This window comes from Talpa occidentalis, unplaced genomic scaffold (genome assembly GCF_014898055.3).
Source record: "Talpa occidentalis isolate TD23 unplaced genomic scaffold, MPIMG_talOcc4v2.1, whole genome shotgun sequence".
NCBI lineage: Eukaryota > Metazoa > Chordata > Mammalia > Eulipotyphla > Talpidae > Talpa > Talpa occidentalis.
In genome coordinates, this window is record NW_026555331.1 from 112,887,687 (window position 1) to 112,912,086 (window position 24,400).

Consider the following 24,400-nt stretch of genomic DNA (forward strand, 5'->3'; position numbering starts at 1 on the left):
TTTTACCACCAAAAATTTTCTCTTTCATTGACTCATGCCCTGGTTCAACAGGAATCAAGTATTTGCCAATTTATACACTTTATTTGTTCTTGAGTATGACATAGTTAACCTAGAGAGTGGTCTCACATTTCCTACTTTTTAAAAAAAAATTGTATTTCCTAATATAAATGATTTGAGTCCTGCATTATAAGTATTCTTAAAAGCTTTTTTTTCTGCTAAGTTATACTCATAGCTTTGTCACTTGTAATTAAAGTGTCTTTTCAGAGTTAATCAATATGTTGGCTAGGTAATACCAGTGACAGTCCTTCAAGATGTTGTTCTAGATTTTACAAACTTCTGTGTTTTGTTTTGAGAGAATTGGCAACTTCTTCCCCCTCCAATTGCATAGCCCCTTGTCGAGAGGTCTTCACTTGTACTCACTTGCTTTTGGAATCTGTGTCACATCCCTATGTAGTTTCTCCCCTCAACTTTACCCCCCACCCCCAAAGATATTATCCACAAATAAAGATATAATTCAACTCTTAGGATACAAATAACTCCACTGAAGTGATAATCAAATGAATGAATAGTTGACCTATTGTGAAGCTTGCCCAGGCTGTGACAGTTACTCATTGTGCACAGCTAGTGACAAGTTTATTTGGTGGATTTCAGAATTTCACAAGACTTTGAGTTTTCATTTTGGATTTAAGGAAATGTGTGATATTACATCCCTTGAATTGTTACCATGATTTTTAAATCAGAATATATATATAAATATATATAAAATATCTAGTGTCTGGCTTAAAATATTCATTAAGTGCTTTGTGGCATACAAACCTAAATATTACTGTATCTTGTGTATGAATAATATCTAATATTTCTATTGTGATTTTAGTTTACTTATTCTCACCATTGTTACAAGATAAGTAGAGAAGGCATTACATTAATAAAATTAAATAATTTTATTAAGGAGAGAAAAGAAATTTGAGGAAAGTCATCATTTTATTTTCTAATTTTAAGAGTAAATGTTTATTACTTGCATCACAAAAACTTGATAATATAAATAATATTTCAATTAAAAATATTTCTACCTCATGGTGGTGATTATAATAGCTTATTTTAATCCTTTGATAATCTAATATCTCTATTGGGGATTTTGATTTGCTGATTGTCTTTCTCTTGCATATTGGTAAAATATTCCTTCTTGTTTGTATATCAAGTAATTTTGTTTTCTATAGGGGCTGGGCCAGTCTGCACTCCCCTCAGTAGTACACAAGCATTCCTTTTTCCCTATACCTTCACCAACACTTGTTTCTGTGTCTTTTCCTTCCTTCCTTCCTTCCTTCCTTCCTTCCTTCCTTCCTTCCTTCCTTCCTTCCTTCCATTGGCCATTCTCATAGATGTGAGTTGGTATCTCATGGTGGTTTTGATTTGTATTTCCTTGAGGATAAGTGATGATGAGCATTTTTTCATGTTCCATTTGGTCAGCTGCATGTCTTTGAAGAAGTGTCTATTTAGCTCTTCTGCCCATATTTTTGATTGGGTTATTTGGTCTTTGCCATTTTTAAAAGAGGATTTATGATTTAATTTACCTTAAAATAATGAAACTCTATGTTCTTAGAAGAAAGGAAGGCAAAAAATGAAAATAAATATGACATATTTTAATAAAGGCTCCCCAGGTTGTGATGTCCTGTGTTTGCTATGTTTTGTTGGGAGTAAGAGGAGGTATCCTGCCCCTTGCTTGAGCTACTCAGGGTTTTGTTGGAGTGGTGGTTTATGCTGTAATTGAGGTCTCTGTGACTTTACTGTGGTTCTTTGATTACATTCTTCACATGCCTACTATAAGGGTGAAGCTAGGACTTGCGTTGGTTCCCCTACAAAACAAGGCAATCTCCTTCTCCATTCCTCTAGGGTGTTTTCTTTTTTATTATTATATTTCCTCTGTCAAAAAAGATGGATTACTGAATAATTTTAGCCTCTATGCTTTTCTGCATTTTCACCTCACTGTAGTAATGTGGCAAAGGGAGAAAAAGAAGAACAGGGATTTCTCATATTCTTTGCTCAGCAGAAGTCCCTTCTTCCAGTTTTTTTTATCCAGAAAAAAGATTTCTCTTGGGACATTAGCTACCTGAGTCATAGTGGCATCTGTGTAGCTCTACAACTGGTCCTGCCTTATGGCAGGAATGGAAGGGAAAAGAGAAAGTCTGACCTGTACTGCTCATAGTCTGACCTGTACTGCTATTATCCAGCTAATGGTCATCTTAGTCTTCTGGTAGGAAAGAAGGGATTCTCTTGCAGTTTTTGCAGTCCACACCAACCAGAAAGTTCCTGGATAAGTCCCACTTTTTGCACAAAGTAGGAGACAAAGGAAGAAAATATCAGCAAACTCACTGCCATTATACTAATTGTTATTCAAATTTTGACTTCCTCCAACCACCTGCTATTATTTATTTTGCAGAGTCTTGCTTTTTATATTGTGTAATATGAAGAAGGGAAGCTTTAATGGGCTTTGGCCATCTTGATTGGTACCAGGGAATATTTTATTAAAACTCTCCAGGTAAACTGTCCCTATTGGCCCCTGATCAGGGATTGAACTCGCGATTGGCTATCTAATCAGAACTAGTTAGAATCTTGGAGTTATGCTGTTACCAAAGGCATTGTTAAAAAAAAAAAATTCCAGTCAGATGAAATAACAGGTATGTAGTCTTTCTTGTTAAAAAGGTAACCTTTTGGTCAATATTTTAAGTTTGTTTTCTAGGGTTATGTTATGACAATAGGTGTTACTAGGATTATGCTATTCTTTTAAAACATTTCTGTTGATTTGAGAGATTCTTAAAGTCAATTGAGTGCGAAGGGACTAAAATAACTAGCTTATTTTTATTTGGCTCACAAAATTTGCAAGCAAAAATATGATTTGGATGTCAAAATTTTCAGAGCCACTTAACACCTATGCTATTTCTGTAGACACTCTTTACAAGTAAACTCATTTTCAAGTCTTGGCATTGACAAGAATTTACTTTTGAATTTAAATTTTATTTTTATAAGTCTTTTCTGTCTGAACACTGGCAGTGGCATAGCTGGATTCAATAGTGCAATTTGCCTTTCCTGAGCCGAATAGTGAAGTCAGCAAAGTGGGTTGTCAGACTTCTTACCCTCTCAATTCAGCTGTTACCGCTTTTCTTTAACCACCTTGTCACAGAATCCTTCCTGTGTCTGCCTGTTTTTATAGTATTTAAACTTTGGGTCTTCTCCCATGCAACCTCTACAGACTTATCTGACCTATATCTTGTGATACTTGTCCTTAAAGCTCCTTTGGTTATTGACACTCACCAGAGAAAGTAATCTGGACTGAGGTGCTAATGAATGATAATGGAGTTGGGCCCTTCAATCTTTTGTCCTACAGTGTACCTTATCCTTAAGCCAGGAGAAATAGGAACATTAGAAAAAATAATTTTGAATTTGTGATTACTCAGTATCATTTGTAACATAAAACTGTCTTGGCAAAGCAAGTATCTCAATTTAAAGAAACTAATACATTTTAACTGTAGGAAAATTTGAAAATATAGAATCAAAAAAGAAAAAATATTTTCCACTATGTTTAACACTCAGTTAACTAGTGTCAATTTTTTGACATACATATCTACAGTTATTTCCCCTGTATTGATTAGGCACCCACTTTCAACCCATACACACTTTAAAAGGGTTCAGACACATTGTTTTAGAACCTTTATATTACACTTAATTGTGATATAAATATTTTTGTCATTAAATGTGGCATTAGAATTACTATTTTAAAATGGACTAAATAAAATGCCATCATGAGTGCACCATAATTTATCAGTCAATTCTTTATTCTTGCATATTTATATTTTTTCAAGTTTTTAACTATTTAATTAATTTAATAATGCAAATCTATTATAGTTTCCTTGCCTAGAAGTGCAAGTGGAATTGACGTGTCACAGGGCATATATAATACAGTTCTGAAACCTTTAATGGATTTTCTTTTGGTATTTATTATATAGTAAGTAGTTGTGCCTTTTGCAGAAGCAAAGGTGCCTTTTCTGTTTCAGTCTGATTCACATGGAAAAATTTGTAGTTTGTATTATAGATAAATTTATGACCATATGTAATTACACATAAGAATTATATTTCCAAGGGTTTGGATTCTCCCTTTATGGAAAGTTGGGCTTTTGCATAGCATTGTACAGTTTTAATTTGGGTTAGTCAAAAAAAGAGGCAAAAATTACTTCTACCCAAGAATTCTTCAAGAGGTAGAACGATTCTGCCTCTCTCCCAGGAAATTCTGTACTAATAAGTGGTAGATATCTTTCCTGCTCTTCTTTTGTCTGACTATTGTTATATAATAGGGATCTCGGTCACTTTTAGACCTGGCACGAGGTCCCCCTACCTTGCTCTAGTCTCCCTACAATTGTGTTTTTCCTCCTGCTTTGCAGTCCAGTCCATCAGGATGTGTCCACCTGGATGTTTTATCCTCCCCTTCTCCCACCTGTTGATACCTTACACAGGGTAACATGACTTTGGAATAATGTGCTTAAAAGGTGTAGATTTGTCTCCAGGACGTTCATGGGGTTTCCACAGGTCCATCCTCCTGATTGTAGACTGTGTTCTTGTATGGGGTGGGTATAGAACAGGAAGGGGTACCTCAATTTAGTCTTTTGCCCTCGGTCCTGCAGATGTTAGGGATGGGCCTGAAAAAGAACCTGCTACACAGTGCTTTGCCATTATACGTATTTCTTGGGCAGAGGAAAAAAACCATGCTGGACCTGGAGGCAAAAGAAGTATATAGCATGTTGAGCCCCATTGTTTCAGTATTTCATAGAGGAATGAGGTTGAGAAATGAAATGTGGAGAAAGAGATAGAGAATGAATCAAGAAAGACCTTTTATGTTATGCTGAGATTGTGGACTTTTTCTTCAGACCAACTGGAAATCATTGTAGGGGGTTGAACAGGGATGACATAATTAGAACTGGCTGCAGAGTGTCATGGGTGTAAGGAAGAGCAGAAGCAAGGATGTGTTAAGATTCTGAGTAGTAGTCATCCAAGCAGCAGGAGATGGTGATTAAATTAGGTCAGTGGCAATGAAGATGGATATAAGACCTTGGTCTGCTACAGGGGCCTATGCTCTGGGACCATTTCAAGTAGGATAATGTCATCAAAATTATTTTGGAAAGCTTTATAAAGTTCTGTAAATGTTGTTAGTGTTATTATTGGCAACAATAAAATCAATATATTGTGGATGAAGATTTTATTCTAGCTTTTCTCAATTCTGTGGTAAGCCATTGTGAAAGTAAGTTGAAATAATGTGGGTAAAGTTCCTAATATGGGCTGTAAGATCCATGGAGGGTGCCTTTGGGTGAGTAGGATTGTGGCTCTGCTAGTCTTTGGAAAGACTAAATTTTAGGTGAAAAGGACAGTGATGATGGGCTTAGCTGAGCTTGGGTTTTAGAGTTGATGAAGAAGCATCCCTGAGGTAAAGCTCATCATTTATATGTATAGCTGTTCACAGTCCCTGTTTTCAGTAACATGTCTTTCCTTCCACTTGATATCCCTGAATCTGAAATCTCTGTTTATTCCCCCGCCGCTGCCAGCAAAAGACGATAATTCTTTTCTGTTATCATGACATGGCAGGTATTTGGTAGGGTCTATATTTTTAAACAGATTTTTAATCATTTTTTTCTGTTTGTAGATTTGTTGGCATTCTGAGATTTGTGGCTTTTCAATTCTGACAATTTCTTCTTGTTACCTGCCTATGCAGCCCTTAGCTTTCAGATTTTCTTGCTTTGATCAGTCAATGGTAGTTTACCTTATGCTTCCCATCTTCTGAAAATAATTGTTGACACCTGCATCTATTGTCCTTATCACTTCTAGTCCATCTTTTTGTCTTCTTACAGTATTTATATTCCTTTACTTTCTGCTTCTTTTGGAAATTCCAATCTTCTGCAGTTGTGGGGAACAGATATAAACATATATTTAATACAGCAAGTTTAAATGTAATAATAAAGGAATATTGAATGTGTTTAAAGACTTATTACAAAGGCGTACATTTTCCTCAGTATCTTCTGCAACAGTTTTAAAATTTAATGTTTGTAATATTGATATCATTATAGATTGTCTAGTTAATTTTCTTATGGAAATTGGTATTTCATTCATTTCTTCATGGGTACACTTGGTTTAGAAGGTTCTCTTTTGAAACTTTTCCTGGCAGTACATGATTACAGGAAGTGGTTGATTTCCTTTCATTCATTTACTAAGAACAGTGAAAATATGAAATATAGGTTATTCATTGCAAGCATAGTTTTTTCTTTCAAAGATTCAGAGGAACCAGTGGTGCTTAGAGTTATTTGAGTTGCTCAGGGTCTTAGATTTAGCACTGGTGGGATGAGATTGTAATCTTGGCTGTTGTTCCCAGTTCACTGCACACCTCTTTAAAAGCTGGTATTGAACCATAAGAGGAAGATGGTTTAAGTTTAGTCTTTCCAAGAAACTCGGTGCGCTTCCATTCACACTAAAATGTAAGTCCCAGAAGAGCAGAAGAGCAGGGAATTGGCTATTTTATTCACTGTGGTGTCCCCAGTGTCTACACAATGGCCTGTGGGAGGTGCTCAGTATATATATATATATATATATATATATATATATATATATCCAATTGCAAAGTGAATTGAGTATCCTTTAGGTCCTTCTTTACAAAGATAGACATTGGACTCAGATTAGAAATATGAATTGTTCAAAATAATTTCTAAGAAGCAATAATATCTGCAATTGCAGAGAAAAGGATATGTCTTAAATAGATCACATACTTATTACTTTACTTAGCCTTAGGTTCCCATGGTAACTTCATGTTCATTTTATAAAAGAAAACTCTGAATATAAATATTTCTCTACAGTGCCACTGTATTCATGTACTTGATAATGCAGGCTAAGGGGGGTTTTATTATAAGTTGTGTGTGTGTGTGTCTGCATTAAACATTCTTGTAGTTTTGACCTCTGCACACAGCTGAATGAGTATGCTCACTCCCTGGAAATGAAGTTGAAATATTTGTGCTTTGTACTATATAGCTCCATGTTCTTTTTCTCGCTCTTTTTTTTTTTTTCCATCTTGTTCTCTTAAATAAATATGCCAAATACTTTGCTGAGCCCTTAAATTCAAGAGCCTGTCTCTAAGAATTGCATCTCATCAAATACAATGTTAGGCTGTTACAAACATTTCATATCAAAATATTCAAAGAGAAAGAAACTTATATGAAGAAAATAAATTTCATTTGTTTCTTTTTTGTCCCCTCTCTCTCTGAATATTTCCCTAAGTATCTGCACTTCATCATCTTGAAGCCAGAGTCATTCTACTGCCTCCACTGCTTTTGACTCTGTGCTAAAATTTGTGGTTATCTACTGTGTCTTTATAATTTACTGTGGTTAACTCTTAATTGACTTTAGAGGCAGGGAATATCAGGGGCTGATATTCTCATTGCGAGTTACTAACAGGGTACAAAAGACCAGACAGCTTTGTTTATTGTTTTGTACTTTCACAAGTTCATTTCCTCACTCCTGGATCCACTCACCCTCTTACTCACTTAACAACCCAACCAGTTACTCACCAATCCAGCCACTTACTCATCAACTCATCCACCACCCACTAACTCATTACCCACTCACCCCCTGAATGATCTGTATGCCCATATATAGGCTATTGTATTTCACTGCTTATCTTTAGGTGTATTATCTTCAGGCTTAATCTCACTGTTTATCAAACTGTGTTGAAATTAATTACTTATGAGGGAACTGGATGGCACTAAATTAGATATAAATGATGCCTATCTTTTAGGGCTTTCTTCTCAAAACCTTTGCAGAGGGGTCTAGCTCACAGAAATTTCATCTGACTCTGAAATCATAACATAATGAGATCTTATCATGAATATTTTATTTATTTTTCTACAAAACATGCCCCCTAAAAAAGCAAATAATTTAGGTACTAATAAATATGTGACAGAGTGCTTAAGGAAAAATAGACTGAATTTATTGAGAAAACGGCATAACATTGTACTTTATGGGGCAGTTATAGGATTTTTATTGCTAATTTTCTCCAGGTAGAGTTTTTGCTTATACTCTGATTTGTGATGTCACTGTTATACTTTGGATCCCTTAATCTTTGCACATTTCTTGTAAAATTGTATGTTTTGTAGTTGTGTGTGTCCTGTCCACGCCAACAAAATCATAAGCTAATTGAGTACAGGAACTATGTGTTAGATTTATTTCAAATCTCCCCTATAGCATTCAGGTCATAGTATTTATTTAATAAAAAAGTGTTTGGTAGAAAAAGGATGATATATATATTAACATGTAAAATGATATATATTGATAGATGTATAAATCATGATAGATGTATGTATATGTATTATCAATATAGTGAGTATTATGTGAAATTTAGTTGAAGCATCCTTAACCTATGTGTAGTTAAACTGTAACAATTGTAATAATTGGAGATGACACCTCAGGATTTTTTGTGTACACCATGAGATTTTCCCATTGTAAGTAACTTTTGTATTTGGGGCTATCATAGGAAACCAGAGCTAGACAGTAGTTAACATATAAAAACAGATTTTATTCAGAAACTCTAGCAATAGGGAATAAGAGACATCAGTACAGAACTTGACTCAGTTCCAGAGCATTGAAAAGTAGGAATTTATAAGGAAGTAACAGGGTGAGGGTCAGTAATTGGAAATTACCGAGAATAAACATCAGCGATAAATGTGTGTAGGGGGGTGCTTTTGATAAAAACTTACTTTACAGGATTCTTGCTGAAATTGAACTATGCAAAGATGAACACCCCCTAAAGGTTAGGGCTTCTTTGGGAAGAGTTCAGGGGAGCCTGACTACAGTTTGGTCAGGGAGAGAATCTTTGTTAGGAGGAACTGTGGGCATCCAATATTTAGTTGGGTGTATCCTGACATACTGTTTGAGGTGTAAGATAAGACATTTAGATTTCACTATTTGAGAAGAGTTCATGCCAATACTTTGATTTGTGAGATGAGGAAGTGAGTGTGCTTTCTGTTGAGGGATGATATTCCCTTAAATATTTTATGATCAGAAGCAATTCCACACTTTGTTTCTTTTTAGGTTGTTTCCTGGTTTCCACATATTTACAATGCAATTTACAATTGCAAGGATTTGGGGGGAATCCCATTATATTTTGTTGTTTGGGACCATTGTTTCCATATCATAGCATTCTGCGATTTACAGACTTGTCTGAATAAATAACTGCTGTCCTTTGAGTGGGGATAAGGCCAAGTGTTTCCTCCATTTTATAATTTGGAGAGTGTGTTTGTGAGCTGCTTTTCTGTTGTCAGAGTTGCTCTGACTCAGTTCAACATGTTTAACCATAAACTATTGGGAGTCCTGAGTATCAGAAAAATTGTTAAGAAAATTTGTGAAACATGTTGAAATAGGCAGAAAATATTACTGGGTGTCCTGTTCATCTTATTATCTGAATAATCAATTTCTATAGGGGCTGGCATTTCTCTATTTTATAACTGTGCTTTGTAGGAAATAGAGTAAAACAAATGATTCTTATTCATAGAAATGAAAATGCATTTTATCTATTGGAATTCAATTCATTATTACCTTTTGTATATTTGCCAGTTCTGTATCTTCTAGTCTGTTTATTTCATTTTCTCTATTACCTGTTTATGTGTATTCTTTGATTTCGTCTCTGACCTGGTGGTAATTGTTTACTGATTGATTTAATAATTAATGGCTTCAAAGAAATCTTTGATATGTGTTAATTTTATAATTGTATGGAAAAAACTTTAATTTTTAAATTGTTCTTTAACACTCAGAAAATTCTCATATATAAAGGGTAATTTTAAATGCTTAATGTTTACTTGGATGTATGGCTAGAGTTTTGTGTGTTATCTATAAAATCAGAAAAGGTGTATGCAGCAAATCTCTTTATTTAGTACCTTGAATACCATTCAGAATATTTTGGGGACATGTAATGTATCTTTAGTGAGTTTGCTATATCACCATTACTTAAATGTTTGCTGTGGATTTAAGAGTTGCCTTTAGAAACAGAATTGAAAAATTATTTGTTAGTGATCCAGATGAAAGTGTATTAAATAATTAAAAATAAAACCCATCTTTCTTAGGATGCACACTCAATTCCTGACCTCAAGTATGACATACATTTACATTTCAGTATGTTTAAATTATAAATAAACATATTAAAGCTTCTTATTGAAATCCTAGTAATTTTGTAACTAAACAGTAACTGGCTTTTTAGAGTTTTTTGGTAATTTAGGGGAGGCAGATAGAATAAAAAATCTTAGGAAAATTAAATGGCATGTGACATTCTCCATTATAGCCAGAAGACACACCATACCTTTCTCACGTTCTTATTACTGTTCTCATAACTGGTGACCTGAATAACAGAGGCAGTGGTGCAGGAGAGTTTTTCTGAGTTTACTTACCTATTTTACTCAGAGCTCTTGTTTCATTTGAAATTCATGGCAGACTTTTTGGCATCTTTATCTTGCAAGGATGATAATAGCTTACCTGAATCTTACCTTTGGGGCTGGGATCTTCTCAGTGGGATATGAAAATAGGAAAGACTTCCTAATATAAACAATTGGGAATGGAAGAATAAAAGAGCCATTATGCAACCTCATGGCTCACCTAGGCTGTTCTACAATAGGAGATCATGGTAGGCTGAATAAGGCCTCCTCCCAAATAGTCATGTCCTAATCCCTGGAATTCTTAAATATTATCTTATATGACCAAAAAAGGGGGGATTTCTTTAAAGATAAAGTAAAAATCTTGAGATGGGAGGTTATTTGAATGGCCTTAAATGCAATCACAAGGGGAAGAGAAGGAAGACCCTGTCCACAGAAGCAGTGATTAGAGTGAAGTGGTCACAAGCCTATGTATGCTGGTAGTTACCAGAAACCAGAAGAGGCAGGAAATGAATCTTGGTAACTCAGTGATAGTGACTTTGGACTTTTGGTTTCCAGAACTGGAAGGGTATACATTCTGTTGTTTAAATTTGTTATTTAATTATACAAAATTTGTGGAAATTTGTTAATATTGGCTAAAGAAAAAAATACACAGATTTTTTGCTACCTGGAAGCAGGGAGCTGCTGTAACAAATACCTAACAATGTGGATAGTGGCATTAGAACTAGGTAATGAACAAAATGAAACTGGAAGAAGCAAGCAGTTGATTTTCCCCTGGATTTTTTTAGAGGGAGCACAGCCTGGCTGACACTTTGATTTTAGCCCAAAAACTGTATGGTTTTTGATCTTACCTATAAAACTGTGAAAGAATAAATTTCTGTTGGCTTAATTAGGTGGTAATTTGTTACAGCAGTTAATATAGAAATAGAGGAGAGTCAAATGGTTTCTGCTTTTTTCTACGTACTCTTGTTTTTCTGTTTGAATTTGAGACACTCTTATAATTACAATTAGTCTTTTGTAGCTGTCAGGCTTTTATTTATTTATTTTTATTATTTTTTTAAATGATTTTATTTATTTATTTATACAAGCACTGGGTCCAGTCAGAAGCGCTGGAGGGTGATAGAAATTACCAGAGCCAGAGCGGGGAACAGAACAGGTAGACTGACGAAGCACACTGCTGAGGGGAGCAGCGGGCGGCAGGAGAGGTCTGAACGCCATGTGGGACCCTCACCTGGTGTCGGGGGATTCAACTGGCGCTGCAGAGGCCGCGGGCAGCTTCGCAACCCAGCACTCAATCGCTGCGCCACCGCCACCGGGGAGGCCCACCATCAGGCTTTTATAGTAACTTTTACCACTCCTATTTTAGAATGGTAACCTTCTATTTTAAACATGATGGCATTATATGAACTGAAAATACTGGCAAGCAGAAGGTTTGACTTCCGTCTTCAGCTATGCTACTTAGTAACTAAGAATCTCTGGGTAATTCATTTACTGAATATGAGTTTCATTTGAACAGTAGCAATAATATTAACACTTCTCCCAAAACCACATAATTGTTAAAAGAATTTAATGATATAAATGCTCGTGAAAATTGCCAAATAGATAATGAAAATGTGAGGTTTGATAATCTCAAATTAATTATGTTTCTTCTGGCTCTATCAGTTTTATGTTGAACAATTTTGGTCATAAGTCACTGACCATACTAAATATTTTTTCCCCTCTTATTTTAGATTCTAAAAGTGGGATTTTGAGTTCAACATTTGAACACTTTTAAGTTACTTATTAATATGCTCCTCTCCAGCAAACCTGTACTACTTTACTTCCTCGTTGGAAGTACATAAATACTCATTTTCTTGCACGTTTACTCTAGAGAGTTTTTAAAATGTGTTTTAAAAATTGTGCCAACTTGATGAAAATTATTAATTGTATTTTATTGGCATGTTTTTAATATATTCATTGAACATTTGTATTATTCATTATGAATTCCTTGTGTTCTTAGACTGTATCTTCAAATAGTTATTTGTCATTTTCCTCACTGATTTTTAGAAACCTAGTGTTCATATATTAGTTTACTTTTGTTGGGTGTTTCTTCACCAATTGTTTTTTTTTGCTTATCTTTAACTTTTGTTTATGATATTTTTGATGTACCAGTGTTTAACATTTGTATGTAGTCTCATTTAGTGAACTTTAATTGTTCAAGTCACTCCCATCTCTTCTTCCTCTCCCTCTTCTTCCCTTTCTTTCTTCCTTCTTCCATCTTTCCCTCTGGAAAAATCTTTCCCATTTGGCAGCTTTTATTGATATTTTAAGTATATAGATTTGCCCTTAATTGGCAGTGAAGCAGACTGAAATCCAGGGTCTTATCAGATAACATAATCTCAAGATACCTGTTTGCCAAATTTGATCAAAAAAATTGAGTGAAAAAAATAATACTCAGAGATGATTGCCTGAAAGATATACTAAATTTGATTTCTAGAGGAGAGTCTGATTATAGCATAAAGACATTTGCTTGTAGTCTGATAATTCTACCTTTTCTAACTCATGATCCCTTATCAGGCTATCTTAAGTATATGGAGAAATTGAAACAGGGGAAACAAACAGACTCAGCTAGTTTGTACCTTACCATAGTGCCACTAGCTCCTTTATGTCTTGTTGTCCTTAATAGTGTAAAATTCTACCATTAATCAAATTCTGATTCCATCCCTAACATTTTACATGCTTTATCTCAATTTCCACAACAACATAATAGGAAAAATTATTCTACTTTTACTCATGAAAACGCAGGGACATTGAGAGATAAAGGTGATTTGCATAGTACCACATAGATTGTAGGTGGAGGACTGGGATGTGAATTCAAATCCAGACTGTTCTGATTCCAGAACCTATTTCTTCATTGCTATTCTTTTTGAGTGTGTATGTGCATTTGTGTGTGCACACACACACAAATGCACATACACAGATGCACATACACAGATACCTCCACACTCCTCCCATACCTGATTTCCTTATCGTGATATGTCTTGATAATTCTGCTCTGTCATTGATATAGAAAGGGAGGTAAAGCAAAGTGAATGAAGCAGAATAGCAACATCCAAGATAATGAACTGAATAAAAATGATGTTGAACTGAAAACATTGTGGGATGGATTTAGAACTTCTCTTATTCTTAAAATGACCCAATAACATTTTGTTCTCATACCTCTCAGTTCAGATATCCCATATGTATAATATGCTCTTAACAAGGGAACTCATGACAATTTCAAAGCAGCCAAAGGCCAGAGACAAATGGGTTGGTCTTAATTTGGCAATTGTAATAAATTTCTATTCCATTGCTTTTGATTGATGGCAGCCTGCTATGGTGGGTGTGATGTGAGCCTTTGAAAGCTGCTTTAAAGCAAAACATAACAGAAACAACTAATAGTCTTTTACTAGCATTTGGATGATTAATATTACACCTTCTGTTCAATTTTAAGCAGAATAAGAATTAGGTCAATGGAAACAGTCCTTTTATTCTTTCTTTAGAAAACTTGGGACAGTCACAGGATTCAATTTCCGGATGTTATTTTGCTTAGATTTATATCTGTCAATTTTAGAGCTTAAAAGTCTGCAGAAGTAACAGAGAAGTGCACTGCAGCTTTTTTAGGTAGTTGAGACTAAAGGTCGGTGGTTATAGTTTGAGAGCATTGGTGGTCTTACCCAGCGTCTGGCATGATGAGGTGGGGTGATGAATGAGAATCAACCAGAGAATGCAGTTGGGAGTCAGGCTTGCAGGCAGGTTTGGAGGTGATTGAGAAAGCACAGTTGTCCCATTAAAAATAACTAACAAAGGCTTGTTTTGTGATTATTTGCAGAAAGATTACCACTTTGAATATACAGAATGTGACAGCAGTGGCTCCAGATGGAGGGTGGCCATTCCGAATTCTGCCATGGACTGCTCAGGCCTGCCTGACCCCGTGAGAGGCAAAGAATGCAGTATGTTTTGACATTTCCCCCCTGATTAAACCATAACCCCTTCATATTAACCCAAGATGTTAATTATAATATAAGAGACACGTACCTCTGATGTCTAGGAGCGCAGAAGCACACTTTGCCAATACTCGATGGGCTGTCTGAAGTCTACATGAGACACAAAGCATTATGAGGATTTTATTTATTTAAATATTTCAGTTTATAGTCTTTAATTTCTTTTTCATTTGTTTTTTTTCCTTTAAATTTTAAAAGAGCTTTTAAAAATTTTGGTTAATATACATAATGTACATTTTACCATCTAAAACCATTCTTCCGTGTCCAGCTCAGTGGCATTGTATAAATCACATTGCTGTACTGTTACTGCCATTAGCCTGCCCCAAAACTCTTTGCTCTAGCAATGGATCTCTTTTCTTTTTTAAGTCATAGAAATAACTAATTTGTCTTTTCAGTATAACCTACAGAGAAGTTGTAAAATTAATGCACCATCATGTTTTTTTTAGCACTTAAGCAGGTTTAAGTGCAACATTATGAATTAACAGAGAAATATGTTATTAAATTCATTTTAATTTATAAACTCTCCTTATTTGTTTGATTTGGATTCCTCCAGCGAAATAGTTTAGGAGTGGTCTGGAGCTCAAAGCAGGAAGTAAGATGGAAAGATTATTTTGGTTTTCTTGCTGTCTTCCAAATGGTATTCCTAAAAGTTTAGTTCTTGTGTTTTCAAATGAAAGAGCATATAAGCAAATTATTAAATGGTAGTTAACTCCTTCTGGGTCAGAGAGAGAATATGCCTCTGTTTTGGATTGGTTTTTTTTTTTTTTTTTTTTTTTTAGCAAAGGAAAATTAGGGAAGAAAATCATTATTTCTTGGTGAATGGTATGAAATGAATAGAGAGAGACCTGAGAATCCCTGTAGGGGGTAAAGACTTCAGTCCAGCAAGAGTGTTAAAAGGTAGTGGAGTGAGTGTGAGACTGGAGGGTATGCTACCATGTGGGCAGAGTGGATCAGCTTTCAGTGATGGCAGACTGGAAATAACACCTGTGGGATCAGCTCATCGTAAAATTGCATTGGTCAACTTCCTGGCAGATCTGTCTATTGTTTATCTGTACTTAGCTTTTAATATTGGATAATTCACTAATTTCTTGGTGTTCTTGTAAACTCCCTCATTGAAGTGGACTGCCAATCACCATGAAAGCTAATTTGTATCTAGGAGATATGGTGGTGCTGGCTGGCAGTGGCTCTGGAGAGCTGATTGTTAATTTGAAATGGTCCATTGTGGATTTTTTACTCCATGGAAATTGGGGAACACTATAAGTCAGGAATCTCACTTTCCTTTGAGACCAATTGTTAAACAGTTTACCAACATGTCACTAAATAAATTATTTGGCCAAAAGTTCAAAACTTTATTACAGAAATGATGCCTAATTACTAATCTCTATCTGAATACTAGTTTCTATTTGAATATTTCCAGGGACATTTTGGCTCATTATTTACCATAATCTTCCATAGATAATGTTTCGTACATGAAACTCTACTAGGACTTTTCTACAAATTTCTAAAAGTAATTAAGTCGCCATTATTACTAATTTAAAAAAAGATACAATTTACTTTAAAAATGACTTTACTTATGTGGTGACTGGACATTTTTTAAACCAGTAGATTGTCTGAAATCATTCTGAATTTGCAATTATTTCACCATTAATATACTTATTATTTTTTTTTTTTTGGAAGCTGTTTGTCTGGTCTCTGATATGTGACTTTTCCTTCATGTGGTAAAAGCAAGTTATTTTAAAAGTTACAACTTAATAGATCTAAATAACTTACAAGCTCAGTTAATTCATAACATTAAACATGTTAATATTTACCCTATTACTACTCATTAAAGTACAGCTGAAGGCAGTTTTCTTCAGTGGCTTAGGTATTCTCTTGCTAATAATAGTTGCCATTTCTCATGTACTGATTCCGTGCTAAACATTATGCTTGGAGCTTTAACTCAGTCTCCCATTACACCACCTTACAATTCTCTCAGAGAGCTACTGTTAGTGTTTCCATTGTACTGATGAGAACAATAAGAGTTAGAGTGGTGTAATAAGTTACCACAGATCATATAGCTAACATGTGGCAAATCTGGATTCAAAAATACACATGTCTTATTCCAGAGCCTGCCTTTTACCCTCACTTAAACTGCCACTTGAACATGCCAGCCTGGAACAGCTTCCAAAGCCCCAGCTGGGGGACTCACAGCTCTGTTGGTGGACATCTTCAAGGGATATTGTAAAAACTGTGCTTCAAGGATAAAAGAGGGAAGTGACCTAACAGCAGAGAAGGTGTAGCATTGAGACAGTGGTTATATCCCCTTGTTCTGGAGAAGACAGGGTTATTGTGGTCTAGGTTCCTTGCCAGCCGTGCCTGAGTGATGTCAAGACCGTGGGTGGTAAGTGATGCCCATAGACTAGACTCAGCAGTTGTGCTGTAATGATGTGCCCCAGCAGCTGGGCCATATAACAAGAGAATATAAAAAAGTGGAACATAACAACTTCAAGTAAGTGAAGAATATTTAAGGCAATTGTTGTGTGGGGACATATTTTTCCCCCAGATCTTGATGTCTCCAAATGAAGTTGGATCCAAAATTGGGCCTCAGTTGAAAATGTTATATAGTCTTCAGAATGTAATAGAGTAGCTTCCCTACTCTTAATAGAGGAGGCTTTCCCTCAGTAGTAGTTGTAAATTTCTCCGAAAATCGATAGGTAAGCTTTATTATAAATTTTTATTTTTAAAGAAATCATATAGAATCTGGTTGTAAGGCTCCTCTGAATGAAGTCAATGAGAAGACACATAACAGTTTTTGTTGCATTAGAACTCTGGAGTATATGTGAGCTTGAAGTGTATTATAGGGCTCAGGAAATGGGTTAGAGAGCTCTTACTGACACTGGTCCCTGTTGTCCTCTTGCCTCTTCTGCTGTGGAAAACTCCTCAGTCTCTTGTAGTGCTGCTTTAGGCAGGCCATAGAGATTACCCCATAGCTCCTTCTTTTTTGGTAGCTCCAGGCTTAGCTACTGGGAACTTTGATGCTTTCTTCCAAGTCTGGGTGCTAAGAATCTTGAGTGTGCATATCACCCATAGTTTGAGGTCTTGGTGTCATTCAAGCACAGTGTGCATGAGCATGCCATTCCTGAACCACAACATTCCTGGTTTTCTCCTGGAACAAAGGGAGAATCCTGTACTAGTTCCATCCCTTCTCCACTGATGGGTCACTGTTCTTGCACAAGCATTTGGAAAATCTTCCCTAATTCTTTGGGTCCCTGTGAAATTCTTTTTTTTTCCCTGTGAAATTCTTAAATCATCAAAAACAAGTTATTTTGGAATGGTTGCCTGCGTGGGATTCATTCATTCATTCATTCATTCATTCATTCATATTCTCTACCACACTCCTCTTTTCCCCATTTATTTTAAACCAAATCTTAAAAATGAAAGCCTGTCTTCCAGTAGTGAGAGAATTTCTTTACCTGTTTCCTCACATATTTACTAAGTCCATGACACCAATTACAACCATAACACATCATTTTCTAATTCATAATCGTTATTTAAGATATCTGTAATTCAGTTTGGTATGTTTATATCAAATTGGTTATAGTCTTGTGCAAATTGCTTAATCTTGAACTTTAATATTTATATTACTTCTAATATTTGGTTTTCTTGAATCAAAAGTTCTATGTTCAGATTAGAAACAAAAGTCCTTTCGTACAAAAAAGATTTTTTTCCCCTTAGATCTATTGTTATAACCTACATTTAATGGACCTTAAGGAATAAATAAATAATCCCAGTTTGAGTCAATAGCTTTTAATTCCATTTGGAAGTGTCAGAGGAAGGATTCTTATGGAAAAGATGGTTTTAGCTTGGTGGGTGAGATATTTAAAAATCCGTATCTTGGGATCATAGTACTTCCAAGTGTAGACTTTTCCCCAGTATTCAACACATTGTCTATTGAAATTGTGTTAGAAGAGTTGATACTGACATAGCAACCTGTGCATCAGCCAGTTGAATGGAATGCCACAGAATGAAGATTACAGTCATACATTAAGTCTGTTCTATAGAATACCATTCCCAAGAAACACTACCCATTTAGAAAAAAAGTGCATCAGGATTTTATGTGGTGAAATACTTGCGTGTTTGCAAAGTGATAAATGCTGTGACCCCTTCTTGGAGGTATACACTGCATATTTACATGTAAATATCTCTGAGAAATATAACAGGTATTTATTTATATGTTGCTTGTTGTAGTTACATGCAGCCTGTTTTTCCCAGAATTTCCCTATTATTTTTGATAATAGGATTTTTATCTAATGTGTAGTTGGAATCCTTGGGCTAATTTCTGCAGGTATTATTTTTGGAAACCACAGATTTAAACATACATACCTTGCTAATTTTGTAAATGTTTACATAATGTTACTTGTACTGTGACTTAACTAATTTCATATAGTCTGCTTGCTCTACAAGTTTAATTTGCGATGTTGCTGCTTTGGTATCCAGTTGAAGACCCCCACAATTGGTAGCTAAGTGTAGCATACACCTGAGATTAGCCCAAGATCTGCAAATGACTTACATATTTAGGCAAAATATTGATCACAGCTATTTATTAATCTTAATTCATCGAACAAACATGGAGTGTTTCCTGTGTTCTTGACAATAGGGACAAACATAATAAAACAAAAGGTGCCTATTTTCCAGAACTTTCATTTTAATAAGAGAGCAATCGGGTCAATATTTATAGGGTGTAGTGGCAACGTAGGCAAACTGCATGATGGATATACATACCTCAGGTGTCCTCACCAAAGAGAGAGGGGATGACTTCTCATCAGAGGGTCTTATAGTGTAGCAGGTATAAGTTTGAAGTTCAGACTCATCAGTTACTAGCTAAATAACCTTGGAAAATTATCTGAGACTTGTCAGGTTCATGTGAGAAATTGTGTTCTAACTTAATTGAATCAGGATTAAATGCCATACTTAATGGGCCAATGTGTTAATTTTCTTAGAGTCTGTGAGGCGCATCCTGCAGGAAGAAGTTCTTTAACTCCATGATACAAAGTGGCATTGGAGGCATAGCAAACCTGGGCAGAGCTGCAAGGGGGCGCCGCCTTGGGCTTTTCTGCGTTTTGCATGGCTGCTCTCAGGCAGGATGTGAGAATGGACGGAGATTCTGGCAGATCTTACAGGCTCTTATGTGTCATACCAGTAGCTCTTACCTGGAGACAGTCATTCATATATGTTTGAAGGGCTTAAATGAGATAATAAATACAATCTATAATGCAAGAAATCACAATTGTGTAACACTATAACTTCATAGTAATAATGAAAAGTCATAACAGTGAATCTTTACTTGCTATTGCCAGACACAGTTATAAATGCTTTCTATGAATTCACTCAAGTTCATTTAGTCATCCCAACAATCATTTAAAGTAGGTATTTTTATTACCTCACATAAATAAGTCCAAGGCAGAACTGGAATTTGAAACCTGGGTTCATGTTTTTAACCCTTCTAGTGTACCGCCTCTTTGGAATACACTATACTATATGCTGTGTCAGTGTTAGTCCCCTTCTTGAGTCATCCCTGCCCCTCACATTTATCTCCTGGAGAGTTAAGTGGATTGTTTTTAAAAGATGACATCTAAAAGGTGACATATGTTGCTTGTGAAGCATTTTCATTGAATACTGATCCCTACAGATATTATTCCTAATTGTAAGTACTTTTCTGAAGGGTAAGAGGATAACATCGTGAATTTAGGGGCACATTTTGTAATTATAACTTACTATACAATGAGAGGTTGGTTAGTGTTTTTTTTCTATGCCTAGCATGTTGAATTATACAATTTTATAAATGAATTATAAAATAAAAACATTTTATTATTTAACATGTATTAGAAAAAAATTGCTGCCTTTTTTAACTTAAAAATTTGCACTTGGGGGCCTCCCCAGTGGCGCAGTGGTTGAGCGCTGGGTTGCGAAGCTGCCCGCAACCTCTGCAGCACCTGTTCCATCCCCGACTGCTCCCCAGCCACCGGAGGAGGGTCCCACATGGCGCGCAGACCTCTCCTGCGCCTGCTGCTCCCCTCAGCAGTGTACTTCGGTCCTTCTGCCTGCTCTGCTCCCCGCTCTGGCTCTGGTGAATTCTCTCACCCTCCCGCGCTTCTGACTGTACCCAGTGCTTGTCTAAATAAATAAATAAATCTTAAAAAAAAAAATTTGCACTTGGGAATAGAGTTCTATTTCATTCTTCTGAAGAGCAGAGGATCTCTAATCCCCTCGTGATTCCCAAGAAAGCACTAGAACACGGGAACATTTGTTGACAGAAAAATTTTGGTGTTATCAGAGACTCATTGACCTCAGTGTTTCATTTCTGTATATGAAACACCGAGATCTAATCAGATTTGTAAGGCTATGCTTTTCAAATGTTGATGCATTGAGTTCTAAATGGGAACAGTGTTGAAGTTAAATGTGCTCAGTAACACAGATGGTAGGTGAAAGGCAGGAACAAATGCGATTTAGAGAACAACTCAAATCAGGCTTTACATCATTTGTAGTGTTTGATGGGAGCTGTGGCTGAGGGAACCTCTGAAAAAAAATGTTTTATAAGGAGATGAGAAAACTCAGCTCTCAGAACTACAGAATCAAGGACAGAGAGACTATCAGGATGTAGGGGGTGACTGACACTTTCTACTGAACAGGAAAAGTTCAGCATGATATAGGATCAAAGTGTTAGGACATAATTGGAATTTGAGAAAACTGATTTCACAGATGCATTGTTCTGCTCTCTTAGGTGACCTCATCAAATACTCAGAACATTTTCCTTCCCCTGACCTTCGCTGTTATGTTTTTTATATAAACCTGTGTCATCCTTTGTGCACTCAACTGGAATTGGTTCCTACCCTATCAAACACTAAAGTCAAAATGCCACAATAGAATACATTTGTATTGTTTTTAAAGATGAAAACTACTTTAGTTAGCTTTTGCTTATCTTTTTGTCTGCTACGAATTAATGATTTTTGTAGTGGAGGATATGGTGTGTGTGGGGGGACTGGCATTGATGTTCTGGCTCATCAGTTGAGAAGTATGGTGATGATTATACTCTATACATCCTGATAGGGCTGTGTGGCATGAGGACCCATTCATTAGAAAGGATGTAGGGGTAAAAATTAGTTTTCAGTGTAGAGATATTTTTAAATAACAGTGATTAGAGAGAATTAACCAAAATAGATTTGTATTAATATGTTCTTTTCTGTATCTTCTCTTTCACTTTTGTTTTTGTAAAATGAGAGGTGAAAATTACTTCTTTTCTCTGTCAAAGAATTTCATAAATATGAACTTAAAAAAATCACTTCTCTGTGGCCTTCCACTTCATCCTTGAGCCTTAATGAAAAGTTAAAAATTGATATTGATGGGATTGGGTTCTAAGAAATCAGTTCTAGTAATTTTATCTTTGACATTCCAGTTCTAGAAATTTATCTTTTATATATTTTTTTTTCCTTATTGAGGTAACAGTGGCTTACAACACTGTACATGATTTAGGGGAGTAGGTCAGACTTTAGGTGTGTCTTACCACATCATACTCACCATCAATGCATTCATAGCCTTTTATGTCTTAATATAAATAAGGGGACATCAGCAGGGCATAGCCTGTTTTGGCATCCTCCTGTCTTGCTTTCATTTTTGTAAAATGAGAGTTCAAAATTATTTTTCCTTCCAAGAATTCCAGAAACAATTACTTAAAAGGATAGTGTTTGAGTTTTCTCATTACTAGCATTGGAAGAAGAAGAGGTAATTGAGATTTGCTGGTTTCTATATGATAGTTTCTTAGATCACATTTCCTATGTTCTTGTGTTTTCTATGAGAGGAATTATAAGCAATTGATGGTTATAATTATATGACAATGATAAATGATTGGCTAAATTATTGATAAAGCTAAAATTTATCTTTTTTAAGGTCCACAGTCTATGCATTATTTTCCCTGTTTGTACTGTCTTTAATATAAGTGACAGAAACAGTAGTTACAAGTTCCTATGCAGTCAATAACAATGTCTATAGCTTTAACCTAATTTTATTGCTCTCATTTTATCAAAATTTAGAAATTGAAGGAAAATTGATAATTGTCCTAAAGATGTATGTTTATTTATTTATTTATTTATTTATTTATTAAGATTTAGTTATTTATACAAGCACTGGGTAAAGTCAGAAGCGCGGGAGGGTGAGAGAATTCACCAGAGTCAGAGTGGGGAATAGAACAGGCAGAGTGACGAAATACACTGCTGAGGGGAGCAGCGGGTGTGGCAGGAGAGATCTGTTACGCCATGTGGGACCCTTGCCTGTGGCTGGAGATCGAACCGGCACTGCAGAGGCTGTGGGCAGCTTTGCAGCCCAGCGCTCAACCGCTGCGCCACCAGGGGAGGCCCGTATGTATTTTTATATAATTTTTAACAGTGTTAATTTTACAGTGAATTTAACTTAGTAAAATATAAATTACATATATTTTTAGGAAGATGAGTCTAGATAGAATAGAAGCTCCAAGACAGTAGGGACTATTTCCATTTTATTCATCAAAATATTCTTGGTACCTTAGTGTTTGCCTACTAAATCCTAGGTCCTCAAAAAATATTTGTTAAGTGAATTAATTTAATATAGTGTGTTTCCCAGAAACTTACCAATACTGAGATTCCATAGTCTCATATACAACATCAATATCTTATTAAACGAGTACATCCAAAATCCTTTTACTACTACTAATTGTTGTGTGACATTTAGAAAATACATTTTAGTAATAAAGAACTTTGATTAAAATAGCAAAAATGGATGAATTATGAATAAATGTAATTGATAGCCATCATCTGTCTAAGCATGTAGTCTCTGGAGGAAAGGAAAACAAAATTAAGAGGCCCTTGTGGTGAAAAGATTAAAAATAGATGTTCTTTATTGTTAGGCATAAATCATAGATGATTATCAGCATATAAATGATTTAGTTCAGTAGCCATTACTTTGTACATTGTCCCAGGTGGTTGCATGATCATAGCAATGCTTTGAATTTCCTTGTCACTTTTTACTATCAGAGAAGTTTACACAGCCTCTTGTAACACCATAGGCAATCCAATGAAGGAAGATTGGAAAGTGGCATTCTCACTGAAATGTGAATAAATGGTGGCACTGAGGATTAAGTAAATTTTCTCAGCTGCTTGCTGGTTGGAGATAGACTAATATAAAAACCTTTTTTTCATATCTGATTTTTCATACCTACATATTTCAACCTTTATTGATCCAAAGAGGCAGAAATAAATTTAGAAAAGAAGAGGCATAGAGCTGAGAAAAATAACACTGAATTAAGCACATGACCTTGGTTTATACTTCAAGAGGTTAGGTTTTTAACCATCGCTCACTGGGTACTTAGGTGAAATATTGTAAACTCCCAGGTTAAACCTACTGTTTATACTATATATACTTACCAAATATTTTTCTGTTCTCATATCAGAACTTTGGAGTTTGTTTATCTTTAGTTGCATTCACTGACTCTGAGGTTTTGAGGTTGTTGAAAAAAAAAAAAGTATTGTTTTAGAAATGACCAAATGTTTACCTGAATATATTCAACTAACAGTTTCAACAGCTATTTACAATAATTGCTTATTGTCTACATCCTTCTTTTGTTAAGGGAGTCCTATGTTATATTCTATATAAAATCTAAAATAAAAAGATTATAGTCCCTAAAGTGATGGTGGCAAAGATAGAATATGAAAAGAAAAGTTGGTCATTGATGATTGTCGAGGTCAGCAGTGCTAATTGTGTTGATACAACATGAAGTAAGTAAATTGTGTTTAACAAGAATGTGTGGCTTTTTTCTTCCTTTGATATGTCTCTAGAGCTTCCAGGATGGGAGAAAAGATTGAGGAGTAGCAAATGATAAAATAGAAAAAGCTTTAGACACTTTAGCTCTCCATTATTATATCCATC

The 24,400-nt window shown here is 35.4% G+C and overlaps 1 protein-coding gene across 4 annotated transcripts in view; it reads left to right on the forward strand.

Annotated features, from left to right (window-relative positions):
* The window catches only part of ELAPOR2 (endosome-lysosome associated apoptosis and autophagy regulator family member 2), a 179,856-nt gene that overhangs the window by 89,371 nt on the left and 66,085 nt on the right, over window positions 1-24,400 (forward strand). For all 4 annotated transcript variants that reach the window (XM_054692480.1, XM_037510727.2, XM_054692481.1 and 1 more), the window contains exon 2: window positions 14,296-14,416. In XM_054692480.1, the coding sequence (XP_054548455.1) occupies window positions 14,371-14,416 (46 nt within the window). In that variant the 5' untranslated portion in view covers window positions 14,296-14,370. The remainder of the gene's footprint in view (window positions 1-14,295; window positions 14,417-24,400) is intronic.